Source organism: Pungitius pungitius, chromosome 10, assembly GCF_949316345.1.
Source record: "Pungitius pungitius chromosome 10, fPunPun2.1, whole genome shotgun sequence".
Taxonomy (NCBI): domain Eukaryota; kingdom Metazoa; phylum Chordata; class Actinopteri; order Perciformes; family Gasterosteidae; genus Pungitius; species Pungitius pungitius.
The window spans coordinates 3,825,893-3,839,648 of NC_084909.1; the positions used below are offsets into that span (position 1 = coordinate 3,825,893).

At 51.2% G+C, this 13,756-nt stretch overlaps 1 protein-coding gene across 5 annotated transcripts in view; it reads left to right on the forward strand.

Moving 5' to 3' along the window:
• The window catches only part of map4k4 (mitogen-activated protein kinase kinase kinase kinase 4), a 34,642-nt gene extending 21,842 nt beyond the window's left edge, over positions 1-12,800 (forward strand). For 2 of the 5 annotated variants that reach the window (XM_062564825.1, XM_037488271.2), the window contains 16 exons: positions 180-341; positions 1,822-1,931; positions 2,771-2,901; positions 2,984-3,081; positions 3,569-3,747; positions 3,823-3,940; positions 4,322-4,627; positions 5,795-5,906; positions 5,978-6,145; positions 6,676-6,819; positions 7,361-7,495; positions 9,256-9,356; positions 9,459-9,608; positions 10,609-10,768; positions 10,875-11,014; positions 11,185-12,800. In XM_062564825.1, coding sequence (XP_062420809.1) covers positions 180-341; positions 1,822-1,931; positions 2,771-2,901; positions 2,984-3,081; positions 3,569-3,747; positions 3,823-3,940; positions 4,322-4,627; positions 5,795-5,906; positions 5,978-6,145; positions 6,676-6,819; positions 7,361-7,495; positions 9,256-9,356; positions 9,459-9,608; positions 10,609-10,768; positions 10,875-11,014; positions 11,185-11,268 — 2,298 coding nt within the window. In that variant the 3' untranslated portion in view covers positions 11,269-12,800. The remainder of the gene's footprint in view (positions 1-179; positions 342-1,821; positions 1,932-2,770; positions 2,902-2,983; positions 3,082-3,568; positions 3,748-3,822; positions 3,941-4,321; positions 4,628-5,794; positions 5,907-5,977; positions 6,146-6,675; positions 6,820-7,360; positions 7,496-9,255; positions 9,357-9,458; positions 9,609-10,608; positions 10,769-10,874; positions 11,015-11,184) is intronic. The other 3 variants (XM_062564827.1, XM_037488273.2, XM_062564826.1) reach the window with 2 other exon arrangements.
• Positions 12,801-13,756: the final 956 nt, after the last annotated feature.

Here is a 13,756-nt window from a genome sequence, read left to right on the forward strand (position 1 = left end):
TCTGGGGTTCCTCCAGCGGGGCTTTGGGGAACATTGTGACTGATAACAGGAAGTGCTTTGTTGCACGGGGACAAACCCTAACCCGGATGAAACTAACAAGCCCTCGGCTCCCCTGATGGCCTCCACGTTCAGCTTTGACCCACTCTAACGGCGCCCGTCTGCCCCCCCCTCCCTTGTAGGCGGACGAGCGGTACCGGAAGAACATCCAGGGTTCTCCTCAGGCGGCGCCCACCAAACCGCAGCTGCCACCAGTGCCGCCGCGCTCCGAGTCCTCCTCCCACCCCAATGGGAACCCGGCCTCCGAGGTGGCGCCCGCAGTGCACCGGCCTGTGGAACCGCAGGTAACCCCCCCTCCACCTCCTACACACCTCTTTCCCTTCCACAGCTCAGCCCCCGCCCCCCCTGGTCGCAGCTCATGCCTGTTTGCAGAGTCTCAAATTAACCACTCGCGTCACGTGACGGCTGACTTCCTGTCCGCGCTTTGATCCGACAAACAGCTCATCTCTCCCGTCCGTCTTTGCAGTAGTGGCCGTTGTCATGGTGACGTCACACATTGGTCTCTCATGTCACAAGGCCTTGACTTCGGCAGTTTAACCGTCGCTGCGCTGTTTTTGTTTTTTCAACCAGCAGCTGACATAATAGGGGGAGGAACTAGGTACAGCCAGTCCATGTAGAGTCTAATTAGAGTAAGTAGGGCGGATGATGTCATGGGTCACAGAGAGGGGAGGAGCTCTGGATGTGTCCCTGTGTTCGCCTTTAACACCTTCTTATTTCAGTCTTCATCTCCCTTTCAGGGGTTTATCCAATGTTTGGTGTGAAAGGCTTCTATCATATGTGAGATGTTTGATTTCCTTCTTCTTTCAGGGCTGTCATCAATTATATTTTCCATTTCACTTTATAGGTCTTAATTAGAAGCTTTGGAATTAAAAAAAACGATGACGACCCGGATTTCGTCTTCCTCTCTTGTGATTAACCCTTTGATTGACAGGTGGTCCTCCCACTCGTCACAGCCAACAGGAGCACTTTATCCAAATGTGTCATTATGACAGACTCACTGTGTGTGTGTGTGTGTGTGTGTGTGTGTGTGTGTGTGCGCTGTTGATTCACCCAGACGTGCGTCCGGGGGACTCGTCTGTGATGATCCGCTCCACTGAAGCCTGTTTTGAGTGTGTCGCACAGATTAAATTACACCAGAGACTTCTGTTTTCGGGGGGGTGTCACTCATGTTAGATTAAAATAATCCCTGTTTGTGCGTCTTAAAGCAAAAGGATGAAGCTGTATTATACGTGGTTAGTTATTAATATATAACTAATATAACAGTAGTCAAGATATTCAAATATGACTTTAATGAGTTTTGACTCCTCCCATTGGACCAACAGAAACATTCTTGGGGGGGGGGAGGGGGGAACCTTCATCTCAGAGGTCGAAGAGCTCTCCACCTCTTCCTTCCACACAGGAAGTGAGATCTGCTGCGCTGAGGCTCTTCTCTCGGGTCTCATGTTGTTTCCGTTGGGTTAAGATGCCTCCTGCTGAGCTTTCTGGGATCTTGTTTTTTATAAAAGAGGAGACATCTCGACACAAACCCTTCTGACCTGCACGCCTCTGTCAGATTAATGTGAGGGCTCAACCCGTAATATCTGAGAGAGGTTAGACGCATCGTGCTCCTTCTTAAGATAAATAAACTGTCATCTTGACGTTTTCAACCATATCAAACTCTTAAGGAGCGCCCATCATCCAATGCCCATGTACGACGGTGTCTTTACTCAGCAGCACTTTCAAACCCATCAATGTGTGAGCTGCTCACTGTCTTTATCACAAAAGGTTCCCGTAAGGACCACGTCAAGGTCCCCAGTGTTGTCGAGGCGGGGCTCGCCTCATCACCACGGCAACGCCACACACGGCAGCCATGCCGTGCACCGCCCCGTCGCCAGGTAAACAGACATTACCCCCCCCCCCCTTCTGATATGTGTGATGATGAAAAATATAATATGCAGTTTGGTCAATTATTCATCTTCATTATACAAAAATGAAAACAGTTTTGTAGCTATGAATAATACATCTAGAATAAGATCTATCATTTAGTGCGGTGGGAATTTGTGTTTGAAAAATATATAAAAGAAGAGAAAGCAGTGTTTGCATAAAATAGCAAGTAAAATGCAAATGAAGGCGAGTTGGCTGAAGTTCCACGGGGCCCAGAATGCTGCCTTGTGGGACTCCGCTGCTTCTGTATTTAGGGGAGAATCAGGACTAAAAAAACATCAAGTCATTTGCAGGCTTCAGGGGGGGAAGTCTCTGAAGTCTCATTAAAAAGAAAAAGAACAGCTTTGACACGACGAACAGGCACATTGTTTGGATCAAACACACACACACACACACTCACACCCAGTGTCTGTACAACCAGTGCACTCGGTGACTTCCCTGTCTGTCTCTATGGCTCTCAGTGTGTGTGGGTGTGTGTGTGTGTGTGTGGGGGGGGGGGGGTTATGTAATATTGCTATAGCTGTCTAACCTTGTGATACCTCATTACTTTGTGTGCGTCTGTGTGTGTGTGTCAGTTTTCTATTTCCACACTGTTAAAACTTCTCATGAGATACTCGTGAGAAGCATCTTACTTAATCTCACGACTCACAGTCTGTTTTCCACTCATTCAGCACATTGGTGAGACACTGAAATGATAACACAATGATCCATATATTTATTCATATTTATACGCATGTGCACAGGACAAAGAGCCAGTACTTTGTTGACCCGCTGTTTGTTGGCTCTGCAGCGCGGCCGAGCCTCGGCTGCTGTGGGAGCGAGTGGAGAAACTGGTTCCCAGGCCCACCAGTAACAGCGGAGGCTCCAGTTCCTCCAGCAACTCCAGCAACTCCGGCTCCGGGGAGCGCTTCAGGGCCCGCTGTGAGTCCACGCGCACCGTCTGCCAGGGGGGCGGAGCCTCTGTTTAGAGTAAACTGATCTTTTCACCTCCACCTCCCTTCAGCCGCCTCCAAATCCGAGGGCTCGCCCCTCCAACGGCCCGAGAGCGCTGGGAAAAAGCCCGAGGAGAGGCGGGACCTGGTCCGGCCGAACAGACCAGCGGTGAGAGTCGACTCAAAGCCCGACTAGCCGCTCGTGTAGCTCGCTAGTTGGGGTGGATCTAGAACTAGAGAGTGTGTGTGTGTGTCCTTCTCCCCGCTGTGAATGATGGCGGCGGACTCTGTGGCGCTCGCTGGCCGAAGGGTTTTCTGCACTTTACCGCTTCGGCCATCTTGACTCCCGCTCCCTGTGACCTCAGAGACTCTCTCCTCTTTCCATCCAGCACTTTGTCTCATTATTCAAGTCCATCACTAACCTTTGGGGATCTCTCGCCGCTTTGCCGCTCTAACGTTGGCTTCTCATTGGCTGGCGTGCGTCTTTAACCACTTCCTCTCCCACAGCTTTCCGTTTCCTGTCGACTGAGCGCCTTGACTAACAGCTCGTGGGTAGAAGAGAGAACCGACGGTCCAGCGGAGGGAGACACGTGTCAACCAATCAGATCCAATGACGCCGTTCTTCGTCTTTTTCTTCTCTCGCCTTTGACCTTTAGGACCTGACGGCTTTGGCCAAGGAGCTGCGAGCCGTGGATGACGTCCGCCCCCCCAACAAGGTGACGGATTACTCCTCCTCCAGCGACGACTCGGACACCACCGACGAAGACGACGACGAAGAGGTCGACCAGGAGGCCGGGGAGGAGTCGACCTCCGGCCCCGAGGACTCCAGAGCCGTGTACGTGTCAGGTTCATTATGGGGGGGGCATAGAGGTTATTAAAGAGAACTCTAATGTGACCTTTGATCCCGCAGCTCCTCCCGTCTGAGTAACGGAGAGACGGAGTCGGTGAAAACCATGATCGTGCACGACGAGGGCGAGAGCGACGCCGGCTCCACGCCGTGCAAAGACAGCACGCTGATCGTCAGACAGGTACCAACAACAAAAACAACAACAACAACAACCTCCAACCGTCCTGCTGCATTTTGGCTTCATTCTCCCCGAGTGTTTTTTTTCCCCATTTGTCCCGTTGTTCATTTGTTGGCCGCTCCGTGTCCCTGAGGATAGACCTTCCCTTTAGTTCAGGGCCCACTGAAGACCAGCAGCTAATCCTCAGTAACAGAGGCTTCATCGTACGCTTCAGATGCATTGACATGATCTTTGAGGATGATGTTGCGCTAACGAGAGCTTTCCTTCCGCCTGTAGAGTAGCCGCTGTGGTCTGTCCTTGGCTCCGGCTAACAGCCCCCCCTCCCCAGGACAGACCCGTAGCTCAGTTAGACCCTCAGCCGTCTGCCCCTCTTTCTACTTCCAGAGTGCAGGTGACAGCAGAAAGCGTCCGGGCCGGGGCCCGGGCCAAGCTCCGCCCCCCCCCGGCCCGGGGCTCAGCCACCACGCCCCCAGCCCCCACCATCATCACCACCACCACCACCATCATCACCCCACACAGCACTCGGAGAGGAACGGCCGAATCCACCACCTCCCAGACCTGATCCAGCAGAGCCACCATTCCTCCCCCCCCTCCTCCTCCGCATCCACCTCCCCTTCCTCCCCCAGCCTCGCCAGCCCCTCCTCCATGTCCCCCCAGAGCCCCCTGGAAACGCTCAGCCTCCTCATAGAGGTATGTTGCCCCGGCCCCCGACACGGGACCCTTCTGAGAGCGTCACACATGGAGTAGTGTTAGAGACCAGCAGGGGGGGGTCCGGGTCCTCGTGTCCCAGTAGTTCACAGCTTCCTCAACAGCAGCAGACTCATTTTTAAAGGTGGGGAACTTTTAACTGGTCCTCAATGTAACCCTGGTCCAGTCGGTTTAGTCCCGATCCACCGGGTCGGAACCGCATGACATCATGCGGCTTCACCAGAACCTCCATCCTCTCCAAAGACCCCAGACGTAGTGCTGGGCCCCCGGGAGAACCGGGACTAGGACTGAGAGGGTCAGGCTGTGAGGGGCTGCTGCTTTAAAGGGACACTGAGGGGTTGAGACACTAAACCTTTAACACAAACAAAAGGTTCCTCCCAGTAACTAGAGGGTTCTGCTCGCTCTGTGGTGGTTTGTGCTGTTCTGACGTGATGGGGAGGCACTCGGCGCCCCCTGCTGGTCTGGTGGCCTCGGTCCATTCTCTGTGGAGACGTCTGCTCTGGTTCTGTTTGTGCGTCTTAGAGGTGATTCACAAGTTCCACATGTTGAGTTTATTGAAAATACATTAAGGCCTCATTGGATGAACTTTTAGGATAAACTGTAGTATCGTCACAGCAGACGTTCACTGCCCCCCCCCCTCACACACACACACACACACCTACATCTCATTTTTACTCCCTCATGTGGCCCCTTCCCAGTCGTATTCTCACATTCTCCAGTCAGTCAGTCGTAGCCGACGGAAAGTACGGCTCCCGTGAATCGTTTCCCCTTTGTTCTTTTTGTCGACGTTTTGGCCTCCATCTTTATGCTTTCCCCTCCACTTTTTTGCCTGTATTTATGCTTTCACCTCCACCTTTTTGCCTCAGTATTGATGGTTTCGCTCCACCTTTATGTCTCCATCATCATGCTTTCCCCTCCACCTTTTTGACTCCATCTTCATGCTTTCCGCTCCACCTTTTTGCCTCAGTCTTCATGCTTTCCGCTCCACCTTTTTGACTCAGTCTTCATGCTTTCCCCTCCACCTTTTTGCCTGCGTCTTCATGCTTTCCGCTCCACCTTCTTGCCTCTGGTCATGACTGTGCATGCTCCTCCCTCTGAGGATCCTGGTTGGATGTTTCGAGGAGCTCACGTGGTTCCTTCTCGCCGTAGAGCCAGTCTAGTAACAACATGCAGAAGCACAAGTCCTCCTCCTCTTTCACGCCGTTCATCGACCCCCGCCTCCTGCAGGTGTCTCCGTCCGCCGGCGCCCTCAACAACATTGGTAGGTTGCCCCGCCCCCTTCTCTATTACAACCCCCGCCCCTCCTGCTTCATGTGACCTCTGACCTCTCAGGCTACGGGAACGACGCCCGGCTGGCCGAGGCGCTGAGGGCCGACCCGTCCCGGAAGGGCTCCGTGGTCAACGTGAACCCGGTGAACACGCGGCCGCAGAGCGACACGCCGGAGATCCGCAAGTACAAGAAGAGGTTCAACTCTGAGATCCTGTGCGCCGCGCTGTGGGGTCAGAGCCTTCCTCCTCCTCCTCCTCCTCCTCACCGCAGGGGACACACATCTATACAAAAGCATCTATATCCAATAATAATTATTTTGAAATGATTTATTTACAGTTTCTCACCGTAAATAAATAATCAGTGTAAAGGTTCTGTTGAATAAAGTTGAAACTGTATATTAATTTAATTATTGGAACAAACATTCCAAGAAATATTATATATACTTATTCATATTCAACACACTTCATTTTACTTTTTTTCTTAAAGATATATTAATTTATGGTCATTTATAGCAGCAACGTTAGTATGCTACGTATTAATATCAGTAATATGTGTGTGATTAATTGTGATTAAATATTTTAATTGTTTGACAGCAATAATATGTATATAAAATATGTCTATGTATGTATTCAGGGTGCAAATAAATAAACCTATTGTGTTTGGTTAAGAACTGTTACGTTCTTAACCACCGAGTGGCAGAAAGGTCCTGATGGTGTGTGTGTGTGTGTGTGTGTGTGTACGTGTGTGTGTGTGTGAGCAGGCGTGAACCTCTTGGTGGGGACGGAGAGCGGTCTGATGCTGTTGGATCGCAGCGGTCAGGGGAAGGTTTATCCTCTGATCAGCCGACGGCGCTTCCAGCAGATGGACGTCTTGGAGGGACTCAACGTCCTGGTCACTATATCGGGTATGCACACACACGCACACACACACACACACACACACTTAACCTGCTTCATTCGGAGAGTTTGGAGAAGTGCCTCCACGTTCTTACTTCTCCTTCTCACACACACACACACACACACACACACACATGCTGTCAGCATGTCACAACAGATGTCTGGGAGTGACGCACGGTGTGTAAATCACAGCCATGTGTGTGACCTGTCCGCATGCTGACAGCCTTCTGGAGAAGTAGAATGCGCATCATGGAAAGTTATGTTTGAGAAGCAGAAATATTGGGTGATGTCTGTTTATTAACATCTCACAGCCAAATATGATTATACAACACTACGACTTTTTCTCTTGTTCTGTACGTGTTACGATCTGTTAATTTGTGTGAAATAGTTTGTCTCAGAATAAAACAAGGATACAAAAATATATTCTCAACAAAACACATTTTAAGCCTCAAAGAGACTGGAGATGCGAATCGAAGCTCCTCAGTCCGACGCCATGCAGAGAATCACGCGGTAATGCGTCGCACTGATGCTTTGACCTTTCTGTTCCAGGTAAGAAGAACAAGCTGCGCGTGTACTACCTGTCCTGGCTGAGGAACAAGATCCTGCACAACGACCCCGAGGTGGAGAAGAAGCAGGGCTGGACCACGGTGGGAGACCTGGAGGGCTGCGTCCACTACAACGTCGGTAGGCCCCGCCCCCTGCACGCCATCATACTATATTCACATCGCCACCTCTCAGAGTTCGATAACTCCAGCAGCGCAGCTCCAGAGCCCCTGCGTTGCCGTGGAGACGTGATGCGCCGGGGAAGCCCTCGGTGAAGTAACACAGCGGTCAGAGACGACCTCTCCCAAATGCAGAATGTCCCGGTCGTGGCGGTTGAACACGGGCACTTCCTGTTGGAAACCCCTCTACGCTGCATCCGCTATCACCTACTTCCTGTCGGCCGGTTCCGAGCGAGCCGATTGGTCCGGTGGAGTCTCTTGTTTGAGCAGTCGTGGAAAGTACAGTTCAGGGCTTTCCACGAGTGGTCAACAGAGAGATTAAAGTCCTTCAACACGCGGAACATGAATGTAAATAACTGAATAAATGCAGTGAAGATGCACAAGTGGTGTTTGGAGAATTAAAGATGATTTGGCCAAAGGAAAGAGTTCCATGAGAATACAATCACATACGTAATATCTAACAGAACTAACTCTGCGTTCCACATGATTATGCAAATTACAGATTGTCCTAAATAATAATGAAGTTTTATTGAACAAACCTCCCAATGATTTGTTTCAAAAATAAAAAACTCTGAGCTTCAGAGTTCAGATGTTTTATAGGTAGTCATTTGTTGAATTAGCAGCATTAGGTCTTATTTACTTTAATCAAAAACATCTTAACAGGTCAAGTTCCATGTTGACATAGGAGCCTCCTTTGATAACAACTTCACAATTCCTGCATCCAATGAACTCGTGAGTTCTTTGGTTCTGCAGGAGGCCGTAACACCTCCCAGAGCACCTGCTTGCATGTGAACTGCCTCCCACCCACACAGGTCGTGTGATGGTGGTTGCGTGATGATGCTCCAGAGGTTCTCAGTAGGGTTAAGGTCAGAGGAAGATGGGGGCCACACCATGGGTTTGGCTCCTTTTCTCCCAGAGGTGTTCTTTGCAGCATGAATATCACTTTGCTACAGAAGGCCTGGTTCTTCTTTTTGCACCACGGAGGAAAGTGGTCAGAAACCACATGCTTTGCAGAGGGGCCTTCCAGCTCGCTCCCCATGATTCCAACCCGAAACATGACTCCAGCACCTCCTTGTTGACGTCTCTGCCTTGTTGGGACATGGTGGCCACTCACCAACCATCCATCAGGACCATCAAGGGTTTGAGAGACTTTGAAAGTCTTCTTTAGTCCTGAGCCCACTGCAACCTTCTTTGCTTGTGAGCTTGGTTTAGGGGCCGAATAACAGGTTTAAGGACACTTGCAAACCTCTTGAGCATCCTACATCTTTAAGTTCTCCAGAGGCTTCTTTTCAATTCTACACATTCGTTTGGCAGAAATCGTCCTCATTTAGCTCTTGTCTGAACGAACCCTCTTGTGCTGTGAATTGGTGACAAATTTCTTCACCGTCCGATGATCACGCGCAATTCTTGGAACGTTGTGATACCTTGACGAAGGTCGTTGCGGCAGAGAGATCCTGTTTCTTCCCCATTTTGCCTGTCACATGTAGCTTGCTTAATATTGTGGAACGTCTTTAGTAGTTTTCCTCTGATTGGGCTGACCTGGTGACTAATGATCACAGGTGTCGATTGATTTCAATCCTCCAAATAGCCCTGAGACACCACATGAATGTTTATGACCTTTAAATCAAATTTTCACAACAATGTGGAACGCGTTCGAAAATGCTCCGAGCAGCAAAGAGCACAGAAATAAAGCAGCTGAAAACTCCTTTGTTTGTTCCCCAGTGAAATATGAGCGGATCAAGTTCTTGGTTCTGGCTCTGAAGCACTCGGTGGAGGTCTACGCCTGGGCCCCGAAGCCCTACCACAAGTTCATGGCCTTCAAGGTGAGTCGACCCACTGGCTTCGTTGGCTTCGTTAGCTTCGTTAGCCGTTAGCTTCTTTAGCTTCGTTAGCCGTTAGCTCATCACATCGTTTCTCCCGCTCAGTCTTTCGGCGACCTGGTGCACAAGCCGCTGCTGGTTGACTTGACCGTGGAGGAGGGCCAGAGGTTAAAGGTCATCTACGGCTCGGCCTCGGGCTTCCACGCCGTGGACGTGGACTCCGGGGCCGTCTACGACATCTACTTGCCGACACACGTAAGGACGCCTTTTAAGTATTAAGTGCACTGTTTAGTCATCATGTGGTCCTTGTGGAGGGACACGTCCAGCCCCTCCATGTTCCACAGTGAGGGACACGTCCAGCCCCTCCATGTTCCACAGTGAGGGACACGTCCAGCCCCTCCATGTTCCACAGTGAGGGACACGTCCAGCCCCTCCATGTTCCACAGTGAGGGACACGTCCAGCCCCTCCATGTTCCACAGTGAGGGACACGTCCAGCCCCTCCATGTTCCACAGTGAGGGACACGTCCAGCCCCTCCATGTTCCACAGTGAGGGACACGTCCAGCCCCTCCATGTTCCACAGTGAGGGACACGTCCAGCCCCTCCATGTTCCACAGTGAGGGACACGTCCAGCCCCTCCATGTTCCACAGTGAGGGACACGTCCAGCCCCTCCATGTTCCACAGTGAGGGACACGTCCAGCCCCTCCATGTTCCACAGTGAGGGACACGTCCAGCCCCTCCATGTTCCACAGTGAGGGACACGTCCAGCCCCTCCATGTTCCACAGTGAGGGACACGTCCAGCCCCTCCATGTTCCACAGTGAGGGACACGTCCAGCCCCTCCATGTTCCACAGTGAGGGACACGTCCAGCCCCTCCATGTTCCACAGTGAGGGACACGTCCAGCCCCTCCATGTTCCACAGTGAGGGACACGTCCAGCCCCTCCATGTTCCACAGTGAGGGACACGTCCAGCCCCTCCATGTTCCACAGTGAGGGACACGTCCAGCCCCTCCATGTTCCACAGTGAGGGACACGTCCAGCCCCTCCATGTTCCACAGTGAGGGACACGTCCAGCCCCTCCATGTTCCACAGGGAGGGACACGTCCAGCGACAGGCCCTGAGAGCAGGATTACCAGCGTTATCTCAAATGGGGAGGGGGGGGGGGGCTAAGGAGCCACGTGTCATGTGTGTGGAGGTCTTCTCTGTCATCCAGACCTTTGTGTCATGTCCCCGCCCCCCCCCCCCCCCCAAACAGATCCAGACGCACATCCAGTCCCACGCCATCATCATCCTGCCCAACACCGACGGCATCGAGCTGCTGGTGTGCTACGAGGACGAGGGCGTCTACGTCAACACGTACGGACGCATCACCAAGGACGTGGTGCTGCAGTGGGGGGAGATGCCCACCTCAGTGGGTGAGTCGGGGGACAGTTGATGCGTAGCTTTGAGGTTCATGTTTGTGATGAGTCATTAGCCACCACATGCTAACGCGGCTATCTGCTCTTCACTGGGTGTCTGCAGCCTACATCCGCTCCAACCAGATCATGGGATGGGGGGAGAAGGCCATCGAGATCCGCTCAGTGGAGACCGGCCACCTGGACGGCGTCTTCATGCACAAGAGGGCCCAGAGACTCAAGTTCCTCTGTGAGAGGAACGACAAGGTGAGGGGCCCCCTGCTGGACGGAGAAAAGAGCGTCGTAATGTGTCTTTGTCTCATGAAGAGATCAACGAATGCCTCTTTGTTCAAATCAGCAGATCCTTAACCAGAGCACCTGATCGTGTCTCCCCCCCCCCACCTGTGTATCCCCCCCTACCTGTGTCTCCTCCCCAGGTGTTCTTTGCCTCCGTCCGGTCTGGAGGCTCCAGCCAGGTGTACTTCATGACTCTGGGCCGAAGCAACCTGCTCAGCTGGTAGAGGTCCTCGCCCTGCCCCCCCCCCCCTCATCGCCCTCCAACCCTTCGCCAACACTGGATGTCAGACGCCCCCAAGAGTCAGAGAGACCTCACTGACGTTGTCATTCAGTCTGGACCTCCCCCCCCCCGACATACACGAGGGGATGATTAATTAATATATAAATAAAGTAGAAATATATCAAATGTGAGTTTAAGAAGGGGGGGTACTTTAGTAGTAAGGGAGCCCCCCCCCCCCCCTTGCTACGGCAGTCTGTTGTGTTAATACTGCAGTATTGTGTGTATTTGTACTTTAGTTTGACCTGCTGGTTGGAGGTTGAGGTCTAAACTCCCAGTGCAGGAGAGTATGGGGGGGGGGGGGGGGTCAGATGGAGGTCTGATGGATGTGACTCAACAGGTGGAGGTGTGTGTGTGTGTGTGTGTCGTATTGTGTTGTTTCGACAGGTGCTTTAAAAAAATAACATAAATAAACAAAGGGGGGGGGCTGAGGCAGGGGGTGTTTCTTTTGTTATTTCTATTATTATACCTTAAAGTGTAACTGTGGAGTAAAACATGCACCTCCACCCTGTGTGAGTGTGTGTGTGTGTCTAAAAAAGGAGGCGACACGGGTGTGTACCATAAAAAGATCCCTGAATCTTCCAGATGGGGTCATGTTTCTGCCCCCCCCCCCCACCCCCCCCCCCGACATGGCCGCCTGAGCTGAACTGCTGTGAATAGTAGATATAATAGCTGATGAATTGGAGAAGGTTCGGAGTGTGTGTGTGTGCGTGGGTGTGTGTGCGTGTGCCTATGTGTGTGTGTGTGTGTGTGTGCGTGCGTGCGTGTGTGTGTGTGTGCGCATTAACTTTACAGAATGTAGAGTGGTCCGACGCATGAGACCATCTTTTTCCTCGTCACGACTTATCAGCCCCTTTAGCGTTTTTTCTTTTTTTGGGGGGGGGGTTGTGAGGACGGGAATCCAACGTTACCATGACAAGCCGTTCAGCGAAGAGTCTGGAGTTCTACTTCCTGCCGATGTGCACGTTGTCCGTGCATGTGAAAGACTGAGCATCATCCGCCTCCTTCAGGACTCTGACTTCCGTTTCCACGGCAACCCTTAAAGACAACGGCAGGTCACGACCCCCCCGCCACCCTCCCAGTAGTTAAGAACCACTTTGTTTTGGAGGAGGAAGAAGTGGCTTGAAGCTTTGCGTGGTTTCTGTTGTAGTTTCTGTAAGTCGACGTGTTGCTCCGCCCGCCTCAGGTGGAGGAAATGTTTACACCGGCCATGTTTTAATGCATCCATTCGATTCATGTTCAACGCACATTTCTTGTTTCTTAGCCCATCATTGGATATGCTTTAGTTTTTTCTTTGCCCCCCCCTCCCCCCCCTTCACTAAATGACCTCCTTTAAGGAACAATGAAGAACACGCGTGTGCTTCTTTCAGGTATTCACATAGGTCTGCTCCTCTCCATGTGACAGGAAGTCCTGCAAGCTTTATTTTTTGTTGTTTTTTTTTTCTTTGAATAAAGTTTTAAAAAGTACTTTCAAAAGAACCTCGTGTCCTCTTGTCTCTGAAAGTTCCCCAAAAACCCTGTCGTGTGTTGAAAGGAGCGTTGTTGTGACACGCGTTGGCCAATCAGAGCGTGCTAACCTCCTGATGGTTTCCTCATGTCTCCTGGACATCGGGTCCTCTGCTCCTCACCGGTTTAATGTTCTAACGTTTCCTGTGAGAACCTTTAACCGCTGAAGAAATCACACTTTTATCATGTTAAGAAGCGTTAATGCTTTGATTTTCTAAATGTTTTTTCCAGTTAACAGGTTTTATTTGACATAAACCCAGTTGTAATTTGAACGAAGTGATCAGAAGTTTTTTGATGAAACGTTTCATTGGCACAAATGGTCCCAGAGCTGATGGTCCTGGTACCATGTGACCTGCTGGTAAAGGTCCACTGGGCACACGGGAGGAATTTCCCCAAAACACGCAACGTCCACCGTGAACGCGAATGTTTTGTTTGAGCTGGTGACCTTTGACCTGCAGGTGTTTGCTCACTCTGATCCACCCCTCAATAACACAAGTGGGTTATATTTTATTTTATTACCTTTCTTAAGTTAAGGCCAAAGTGTCGTTCATTTCCGTCCTTCCAATTTGTGTAATTAAAAAAGAACAGGTTTCACCAAAGGAGCCGGTTAGCTCGCCATGCTACGGTGCGTTAGCATGGCGGGCCTGTTAGCTCGCCATGCTAACGCACCGTAGCAACACGTGGACCATCCAGTCAGGGAGAGCGAGCCGCATCATGCAAATGATCCTCAATCACCTCAACCGAAGGGTGAGCATGTGGGGCAAAGGTCATGTGACCATGGTGTCAAAAAGTGTAAAATCATCTCATCACAAGCTGATTGATGTGAACAGGTTATTAGATATTAATATGATATAAAATGTAGAACCGCTGCTGGGAGGAGAGCACGAGGTCAGGTGATCAACACACATAATACACACGTTATTTCATTA